The 11,104-nt window shown below is 44.6% G+C and overlaps 1 protein-coding gene across 1 annotated transcript in view; it reads left to right on the top strand.

Moving 5' to 3' along the window:
• atp10b (ATPase phospholipid transporting 10B) overlaps positions 1-11,104 on the top strand; it is a 103,830-nt gene that overhangs the window by 54,892 nt on the left and 37,834 nt on the right. The window contains exons 9-12 of the mRNA XM_063190476.1: positions 2,951-3,145; positions 5,689-5,877; positions 6,570-6,966; positions 9,724-9,830. Coding sequence (XP_063046546.1) covers positions 2,951-3,145; positions 5,689-5,877; positions 6,570-6,966; positions 9,724-9,830 — 888 coding nt within the window. The remainder of the gene's footprint in view (positions 1-2,950; positions 3,146-5,688; positions 5,878-6,569; positions 6,967-9,723; positions 9,831-11,104) is intronic.

The following is an 11,104-nucleotide window of genomic DNA, read 5'->3' as shown; positions in this document are numbered from 1 at the left end:
ACACACCTACTCACACCTTTCCAAATACTCGTCATGTTGACATCTGAGGTCTTATACTGCAAAGCTGGTTCAGGAGTAAAGCAGGTCTAACTTAGTTAGAGGTAAATCATCTAATAGAAGAGCCTGGAGTCCTCATTTTCTTAAGAAAACAAGCTTAAGTTAGTAAGAGGTAATCATCTAATCTTAAGAAAATGAGGACTCCAGGCTCTTCCATTAGATGATTTACCTCTTAATTTCTTGTAGTACTCGAGTACTACAGCCCAGGTGGTACACACCTACCCGCACCTTTCCAAATACTCGTCATGTTGACATCTGCTTCTGGCCGCTGAGCTTGGCCTGCTCCAGCTAGCCACAGGAAACGGAGGTGGTTGCAGACAGGAACACACACACAGTACACACACACACAGAAACACACAGACACACACACACACACACCCACGCATGCACGCACTCACACATGCGCACGCACACACGCACGCACGCACACATATACACGACACACAACCCCCACTCACGCACGCACACACATACACATGACACACAACTCCCACGCAGGCACGCAGACATGCACGCACACACGCACATAGACATGACACACAACCCCCACGCACGCACACACGTACGCACGCACACACATACAGTACACATGACACACAACCCCCACACACATAGCACACCACACCCACTCACACCTTTCCCATGTTTTTCTTATTGGTATCTGCTTGTGGCCAACACACACACACACACACACACACACACACACACACACACACACACACACACACACACACACACACACACACACACACACACACACACACACACACACACACACACACACACACGCATAACACACACCACACCCACTCACACGTTTCTCATGTTTGTCATGTTGGCATCTGCTGGTGGCCAGTGAGCCTGGCGTGCTCCAACCATGTTTGTCTCGCCCTTCCCATCTCTCCTCAGGCAGAGCTGTTTCAAGTCATGTCAAGTCAGCTTTTATTGTCACTTTCTTCATATGCATAGGTCACACAAGGAAATGAAATTACGTTTTCTCTCCATACCGGGAGCGTATTTTACCGGCGGTGTCGAAAATACATGGAAACAGATCTGTCCTTCCACACCAACACGGCGGTAGTCGGGCGGTAGCAGCGCGGGAGACGGCTCAATGCCGGAAAATAGAACTTGAGCAGAATTTTGACGTCAGCGGCCGGCGGTGTCCCATTGAAATGAATGGCAAAGTAGCAAACTAGCATTGGCTGTGGGAGGAGATTTGAACAGGACTGGCCGCGCACACCGACACGAGTAGAACACACCGCCCGATACTCGGCTGAAAGAACTCCGTCTTCTCGCTGCTACCACGCCACGCTCTTGCGTGTATCTGGCCTAAAAGTATTTCTCAGGCCTTGGGCAAAACAGGGACTAACCAGAGGTGGTCAGAGTAAAAGTAGAAGTAAGAAGAACAATAAATAAAAAAACAAAACCTGCCATAGTTTCCTTCCAACGCAAATAACTTCACAGAGTAAATGGTCTACAGTTACTATAGAGAAATGTACCTGATGATGAAATGTGGTTTTTATTAAAGGTTTTTAGGGTTTTTCTTTCTGCAACAACAACGTTTAGCCGCCTCAGTAGGTAGCGGCGCAGGAGACGGCTCCGTGCCACGCTGCATTTGGGAAATAGAACTCAAGCGGAATTTTTACGTCAGCGGCCAGTAGTGTCCCGTTGAAATGAATGGCGAAGTAGCAAACTAGCATTGGCTGTGGGGGGGATTTTGAACAGGACTGGCCACGCATGTGGTGATGTACCTGATGGTGAAATTGTGGTTGTTTTTACGGGTTTTGTTTTCTGCAACAACAATGTCTAGCCACCTCAGTAGGTACAATAACTGGTGTAATCGCTATGTAATATCAGAGAGAGTAGAGAGAGAGAGGTTCCATTGGCCCATTGTTTCCGGGTTCTATTATTGCAAGGGGGAGAGGGGGGAAATCCCCCTTTAGGCAGACCTAGGCAGACCTAAGGACTGTTCTATTCAATGCTAGGAGTATTATGACACGCCCCTTTAGGCAGACCGGAACCTGGTCATGTTAGGTGCCCATAGCACCCTATTACATTGACATATCTCTATATACTTAAAGAATCTCTGGTAATATCATATAATGTGCTAGTGTTGTACTGAACTACACCATTCATTTACTTCTACTCTTACTCTGGCCACCTCTAACTAGGGGACCCCTCTTTCAGCTGGGGGCCGTGGGCTATTGCCTAGTTTGCTTGCCTAATTGTGACAGTCCTGTCCACAGGGAATGGAGGTGGACCCACACAAGAACACACATATAGGCCTACTTGTACACTACCCTTCTTCAAAAGCACGCACGCACACGCACACGCACACGCACACGCACACGCACACGCACACGCACACACACACACACACACACACACACACACACACACACACACACATACACACCTTTCCATTCTTGTCATGTCCTTTCCTCTGCTTGTGGTGACACAATAGAGCTCGAAAGCAGATGTGACGTAGTTCCGCGTTCACGGGACCTTGGTTGACTGTCTCATGGTAGCAAGTAACTACTGTATCTTCTGATTCCAGTCATTATATGCGTTGGGTTACAAATATGCTGCTTAAGGAACTAAATTTAGATTATTCATGCAAAAATATCGATATGTTGTTCAGAGGTTGTCTGCATGACAAATGTGAAAAAACATCCTGCTAAATCGTTTGGTGTTTGGTATGAAAAATTATATTAAAATTATATAAAAATAAAAAATATATATATAATATATCAATTCAAAGGGGATCAAAATATCATTTTAATTCCGCCATGCTACATTTTTACGCTAAAAACGTCCTGAGGTCCCATGAAAGCAGAGGATATGACGTCACTTTCGAGCTCTACGTATGAATGTGTCTCTCCTTCCTCCACAGGAAACGGAGGTGGTCCCGGACAGGAAACTGCTGCAGGTGGCGCTGGGGGCGCGGCCTCAGGGGGAGGAAGTAGGAAGTGGCAGTGGTCTCCGGGGCAACGGGAGCCTGGACAGGGGCCCCTACCTGGACTTCTTTGTGGCCCTGGCCATCTGCAACACCGTGGTGGTTTCCACGGCAACCAACCAGAGACAGAGGGTGAGAGAACACACGTGGCAGTGACCTTGTACCAACACATGTACATGGACAGTACACCCAGGCATATAAAAGCATGTGTATGCAATTATACACATCTACACACACAAACACACACGCACACACGCACGCACGCACGTACGCGCACACACACACAGACGTAAACACATAAAAGCATACACACACACACCTACACACCTTTCCATACGTACACATGGACAATGAGGTGAAGACACACGTAGAGGTACAGCATACATGTATGTACACAGGAACATGGGAATGTTTTATGAATACATACAGTTTCACATACACTCAAGCAAAGGTTGCACATACACAGGTTTTAACACCCAAGTTCCCTTATTGAGAATTCTCTCCCTATATTTCTCTCTTTCTCTAACCCCCCCACCCCCCATCTCTCACACACACACCCACACCCACACCCACACATACACAAGAAAATGGAAAAAATGTGATAGAAACAGAACCCTATCTCACCTATAGTATCTGCAAACAGCAGTAGTAGCAGGCACGCCAGGCTCTAGGGCAAGGGTGGAGCAGGGGGGGGCTTTCGATCGCCAAACATCTCACAGGGGCCCCTTCAACGATATTGTGTTGGACAAACGCCACTAACGTGCACATTTCTATGCTGAACAGCAAACTTAGTATTTATCAACTATTATGCTTATGATATAGCCCAGTGGTTCTTAACCTTTTTTCTTAATGCACCCCCTTACCTGTGCCAAAGACAAGCCGCGCACCCCCAACCCAAACTTCTACACTTGTATAAGTACTAAAAATGATTTTTAAGTGATTAATTGCAATGATTCTTGCTTAAGACTCTACACAATACAATGCCTTTACATGGGGACCAAAACATGCATTAGTTTGGTTTTGATTTGGACTAATTATAATGTTCACAAGCTGAGTTTTGGTCACAACCTCAACACAAACTAAATTCCGTGCACCCCCTGAAATCTCTGGTGCACCCCCAGGGGGTGCCCGCACCCCAGGTTAAGAACCACTGATATAGCCTATGTCATTTATACCCCATTACAATGACAGACTCCAGCACGACATGTGTCGAAGGGGGGCCTCTGACACATCTCCCGCCCCCCCCTGTCACAATACCGGTGCTCCGCCCCTGCTCTAGGGATAAAGTTTTACACTGTGTGCAGCATAATCTTGAGTTGAGTTGTTACACAGAGCCAGCAGGATTGTTTCCTCCTCCTCCTCCTCCTCCTCCTCCTCCTCCTCTGCCCATAAAATACAAGACAAGGCCAGAGAGATCAGAGCATTTGAGCGCGCTCCCCCCAATTAAATTAATGGGCCATTTCACTTCCACTCCTTCGTCACAATGCTCTCTCGCTCTCTCGCTGTAAGAGCTCAGATGGCCCGGTGGAGACGGCAGCAGTGTTGCCAGATTGGGCTGTTTCCCACCCAATTGGGCTGCTTAGGATGGCCGTGTGCGGGTAAAAATGGCAATTAGCAGAAAAAACCTGCCCAATTTTTGCCATAGAAATCAATAGAATTGGGCGGGATTTAGTGCTTTCAGGCGGGTTTTGAGCATTTTTTGGGCTGGAAATCATCAGCCTCATCTGGCAACCCTGGACAGCAGCGGCATCAGGGGAGGAGGAGGGAAAAAAAATAAATAAAAAGAGAAAGAAAGAAGTGTGCCAAGTTGTGTCTCTCGCTCAAGAGCTGGTCAGCACTAATATCCTAAATGGGCGCTGAGGACCCGGACCAAACGACTTTGTAGGAGGGATAAATCACTGCTGTCCACGAGACCTCCGACACGGCAGACACGCAGGCACGAAGGCACGCAGTCATTTTGGCTGGGGCTGGGGAGGGGGGGGGGATCGGGGTCACTCCTAATTAATTTGATTACCGGTGTTGAATAGTTATATCACTTTGTCGGCGGAGGCCTCAGGCCTGACGATCAGTCCAGTGTAGCAGCACGCTTGGAGAGGGGGAGCAAAAAAAAAAAGAGGTAGAGATCAAAATAAGGATGTGTCGCTCAAGGACATTGTAATATACGAGCGCTGATGAGCCCCATTAGATCCTTTAAAAGCAAACTTGCTGCTTTAATTTGAAACATTTTGTCGCCAGTAATACGTACAGCTGTATATTTTATTACAATGACTTTGGAACAAGGCAGGTAAATTGCGTCGTCCATCTACCCCAAAGTCCCACCAACTTGTCATTGCCATTGGGATTAATGTGCTGTTGAGGTATTGTTTTTATTATTGCTGTTTCTGAGGTAAATACTTTTTCAGGTCATTCCTGTGCCCCTCAAACTTTCTATCAGATTTAAGTGCTTATATTAGTAGTTTTTTAGTGTTTGGTGTTTCTTTTCCAGTTATTTCATTTCAATCTTCTGCCTTTGTAACACTTACGAGTAAAAGGTGCTTCAAAAGAATTAGTAACACTTTGTAAATAATGAGGTAATTATGAAAAAACATATGTATAATGTTTGTAAAAGATTAAGAAATATTATATCAATACTATATGGTGCATTTAAGTTGTTCCTCATTTCTTTTTCCATGCAGGTCACCAGCCCTCGAGACTCCTGTGCTCCTCAAACGTTCCTTGGCCGTCTGCAAGGCGTCCTGAAGGGGACGGCCTCCCCTCAGAGTCTATTCAGAAAGGTCAAGGGTCATAAGGAGCCCCTGGCCGACCCCTTTGCTGCCGACGAAGAGCCGCCAGACCTCTCATCCGACGACCCCAACATCTACACAGTAAAAAAATACTAGTTTTAATATGATTTGAAGAGTTGAAATTACAAGGATTCAAGGATGCAAAGAGTGTATTTTTCACATGCATATAATTACAAAGTAGATCAAATTACAAAGTAGATATTAGTAGATATAATTACAAAGTAGATATATGCACTTATCACAATGATGATTTTTTATCTTTATCCATGTGTCGTGTTTACATGTAAACCGATATACAAAATAGGAGACAATCTGCACACTTCAAGTCAAAGCTTTACTGAGCCTGCAAGCTTTCGGTGCTAGACCAGCCTGATGAAGGTCTAGTGCCGAAAGCTTGCAAGTCCAGTAAAGCTTTGCACAAAAAAAGACTTGACGTGTGCGGATTGTCTCCTTTTTTGTACTTCTACAGTACTTTTTGTATTTCTACTGAGTCCTGCACTTTCTATACAAATGAGCAGTGACCATTCACCACTTCATTTACATGTAAACGGATAAAAAATATCAGCATTTAAAAATATCCACATACCTGTAAACAGCACCTAACTCAGCAGGAAAGAGTCAGCGGAGCATCTCAGATGTGGAAGGTTATTTGTGGGTTTTATTTAGAGCAGTCCCAAACTAACGTTTATAGAAATGCAAATAGTCTATGAGGAGTTACGTCAGTTTTCTCTGAAATATTGACACCCCCTTTTTTTACCGTGTTAACACTCAAGGAGGAAGAAGGAGGAAGCTCCGAATCCCAGGTCATCACCTCCACCACCCAGCATCCCAGAACCAAGAGGCAGAGAACTGCGTCCGGGTCAAGTGCACCGTTGGAGGTCAATGACCGAGACGTGTGCTACGAATCCCAGAGTCCCGACGAGGCAGCGTTGGTCCACGCGGCACGGGCCTACGGTTTCACGCTTCTAGAACGCACGCCGGATCACGTGGCCGTGCGTCTGCCGTCGTCCGGGGAGCTCCTCACCTACGAGGTGCTGGATATCCTGACCTTTGACCCCATGCGCAAGAGGATGTCGGTGGTGGTGAGGCACCCGCACACACGGGAGATCGTCCTCTACACCAAAGGGGCCGACTCAGCAGTCATGGGGCTCCTGGAACAGCCGACAGATGGTAAGGATGAAGGCCTTGTTGACAACCAAACATCCAAGGCCAGATTAACCCCTTAAAGGGGAACTCCACTTTTTTGAACAGTAAAGCCATTTTCTGAGTGGTCTGCAATGTTTTGGAGTCCCCCTCACCGTTTATTCCATGTTTGCTGCAGTCTCTCTCAAGAACAGAGTTGCAGGTGCCCATAGACGGCCATTCTAAAGCTGGTTGAGATAAAATCCAAATCAGCCAAATAACAGAGACTGCAGCAAGCATGAAATAAACGGTGAGGGGGACTCTAAAACATTGCAGACCACTCAGAAAATGGCTTAAATGTTCAAAAAAGTGGAGTTCTCCTTTAAGGGTCTGTTTAGACTCCTCCTTCAGTTGCAGGACACATACTAAAAAAGCGGCGGGATAGCGGCAGATCACTGACAATTCAGCCTGAGAGAAATTCTGTTGAGCGCTGCAAGGGATCGTTTCAGCTCTGAAGAGGGGGGCGTTGTGGTTGTTTGGGTACGTGATCTGCTGCCACCCCCCCGCTGGCAGCACATGGCTTGCAACTGAAGGAGGAGTCTGAACTAGGCTTTAGCATACAGCCTATGTTATATCCTGTCACCAAAATTGTAATGGATATGTCTTATTATGTTGCTTGAGGCTCTCGGTACTGTCATAGCAATGTTGTTATGATGTAGTAGAGTATTTTCAGCAAATAGTGAATAGGCCCGCCGGCGACCCCAATCTGCACTAAGAGGCTACAATGGCCCAGGGCCACTAGGCTACACAGGTTACTGGAGGCCCTCGCAGAAGGCAAATTTCGCGACAAAATTCCATGGGTTGCATCGTAATTCCAAGATAGGAATTAAGAATAACATATTTGCTGACAAAATGTTCAATACTGCATCTTGTCACAATTCTGCAATTATTGATCCCCCTCCTTCGACCAACCGGGGGGCCCTGCTGCTAGGCTGTAGCCATATCTAGCCTGTGCATTAATCTGGCCCTGCAAGTAACATACAGTAGCCTACATTGGGGCTGGGCGGTATACCGTAAAAAAATGTGATAACGGTTTTCACCTACAAAAGGTTCACTTTTTGATGAGGGAAGGTTTTTTATTCCAAAAAAGTGATTAAAATAGAAATGGAGATTAATCAAAATTCAGGATTTTATCTAATTTTTACATCTAATTTCAGCCTTCTCTTCAGAAACATTGACATGTAGGGGAAAATCTCCGCTTATGAAAAAAAATTGTGCAGAGAACCGTGATATTAATTTTCATCAAGAAAACTCCAGAACCGCCCAGCCCTACAGTACATATCGTAGGTGAAATGTAACACTTTCTAACTTTAATTTAACCCTGTCTCTCTCTCCCCATTCGTTTCCTGTCTCTCCTCCACTGTCCTCTCAAAAATAAAGGCAAAAAAATAAATAAAAAATGTATCTCTTGTGTGTCAAATCAACATTGAATCGTCACGTATGATCGAAAACAGATTTAATTCCACATTCGAAGCCTTGAATTAACAACCCTACATTGATTGGGACCCTATGTATATTCTGAGAACAGTTTTGAATTAATACCATGTTATTGTTGATTTCTTTTAAACTTTGCATTAGATATATCCTTATCTATCCTGACCCCAAGTCAGTCATCCCTTTGACCTCTACGACTTCATCTGAAATTCAAAACAATTCACAGCAGATCACAGCTGCTGTAGCCTAGAGCCCAACAGCAGCAACACCAAAAACCTTCAGGCTCTGCTATCCGATCCTTTACCAGAGCCAGCAGAGGTGGAACAATTGGACACAGGGCGCCAGGGCAAAACACGCGCAGGGTCCCCCATCATGCCTTCTACCAGGGCCCTAATAGAGCACCCCACCACCTTTAAGCCCTTTGGTGTAGAGCCTATGTTATAACCTTCCCGTCATGAGTATTGTAATGGCTGTGTCTTAATCTGTTACTTAAGGCTCTGAGTAATGTCCTAGCAATGTTGTTATGATTTAGTTGAGTGTTTTCCGCAAATAGCTGAATAGGCCCGCCGGCGACCCCATCAGCAGTAAGAGGCTATACGGAAGGAGCCCTGGGCCCAGGGGCAAATGCCCTGTTCTGTTAGCTCCCTCCTACACCTCCGCCCCTATTAGTAGAGCCCTTGAGACTGCATACCTCCCTATCCTGACTTCTATAGGGAGATGGGTTTTTTCCAATTGATTATCAATGAGCTATGTGTATCCACATTCGTTTGTACTGCTGATTAGGTTATCGACGCGCGTTCCTCTGTTCAGCCCTCTGTGAAGATGTCTTAACATCTCAGCTACTCTGAACTGCTCTGTACTTGCGGGGTGGTGGTGATGGGGGCGGTCGTTACATTGTGCTTTAAAATGCAATACACTGGCTGCATTGTATCTCCAATTAATCATTGTTTTGGATTTGTGCAAACACTGAGCGTTTACTCGGTTAATTCCTGCTACTCATCCCAATGTAAAAAAAAAAAAATCCATAATGGTTCTGTATTTAGATAAAAGGTTGTTTTGCTGGTGTTCTGTTGCTATGGGAAAGCTCCTGCTGTACAGTAGTCTAAAGATTTGTATTTTTTATGGTTGCTTTCACTTTCAGACATTGCTCAGCATCACACTGACTGACGTTTTATTTATCTCTTTTTTCTATCCATGTCTTCTTCTTCCTCTTCTTCTTCTTCTTCTTCTTCTTCTTCTTCTTCTTCTTCTTCTTCTTCTTCTTCTTCTTCCATGTCTTCTTCTGGCAATTCCTCTTCCCCCTGACTGCAGAGACAGTGTCTCAACGCAAGTTCAGAACGGCCATCAGCAGCAGCACCCAGAGACATCTTGACATGTATGCCAGAGACGGCCTCCGCACCCTGTGCTTTGCCAAAAGGGTAAGCCATACAGCACAGTATTACAGCCACACAGAGCCCAGCTACGTCCTTATTTTTAGAGTCTGCATAACCATGCTTTGCCAAAAAAGGGTAACACTTTATTTTAGCGTTACGTCTATTAGCACTAATACATTCAATGTCAATGCCTGCATAAGTAACTTGTAATAAGGCATGTACTAAGCAAAAGCTATGGCCTAATAGGTCGTCCTTACTAAGGTTAAATTGGTAGTAAATCCCTTATTGTGCGTGAATAAGATATTTGCGCGTACATGCCGAACTAAATGATTTTGATTTGTACATGCCTTACAAGTTAATACAGGCACAATGTATGTATTAGTGCTAATAGATATAACGTGTTACCAAAAAAAGACCAAGTCAATTTAAACAGAACTACTAAATAGAATTAACATACTGTATTTTCTGCAGAGTTACCCCCCGAAAACATAACAGCATGAGTCTTATTTTGTTTTAGAGTTTGCTTAATTATGTTTTGCCAAAAAGACTATCATCATTTCAGTCATTTTATTCGGAACTTCACAATACAACCAATATAATGACCTTGTTATTCGTCATTTAGTGTAACAGTGAAGCACATTTGTTCCATTGAATTGCTGTTATGAAGCAGGGCACAATTCTTTTCTTGAGCTTTAAGCATCTTTCTTTGTATCTCTCTCCCTCTCTCTCTATCTCAACCACACTGTTGACAGATTATGCTCGCCAAAGTCAGAAGGCATACGGTGAATTCCTGTCATGAACCATGAAAGATGTTTTTCTTGTATTGTCCTCTAGTGCGTCAGACAGAATAGTTTCATTCTAGTTTTAAGTCTAAACTTTAAAGTAGCCTGTAGTATCTATGCCTTTATATTAACCTTGTTTTTTGCTTCAATTATTTATTTATATTATTTATTCAGTTCTATTATTCTATTCATTCTATTCTATTATTCTGGGCTAGCCATGGCCCAATGGTTAGGGAGGGTCTTAAGATCAGAGAGTTGCAGGTTGGAGTTCCACCCTTACCACTCCCTACATCTCCATCCATGGCTGAAGTGCCCTTGAGCAAGGCACCTAACCCCACATTGCTCCAATACCCTGTTAACAGTGACGTGCGGTCAACTTTATGGCTGGTGAGGCACTGACTTTTCCAATATCAGATTTTCAAATATATAATACTACAGCTACAGTTTTAGTAAATTTATCAAATAGGCCTACCGATAAGTTTCATATGCCATAGCTTTCTTAACACAAGTTAGGCCTACATAATAAAACATGCTGCA

Source organism: Engraulis encrasicolus, chromosome 23 (genome assembly GCF_034702125.1).
Source record: "Engraulis encrasicolus isolate BLACKSEA-1 chromosome 23, IST_EnEncr_1.0, whole genome shotgun sequence".
Classification (NCBI taxonomy): Eukaryota; Metazoa; Chordata; class Actinopteri; order Clupeiformes; family Engraulidae; genus Engraulis; species Engraulis encrasicolus.
The sequence above is the reverse complement of the archived record's forward strand: the minus strand, read 5'-3'. Positions and strand labels throughout refer to the sequence as shown.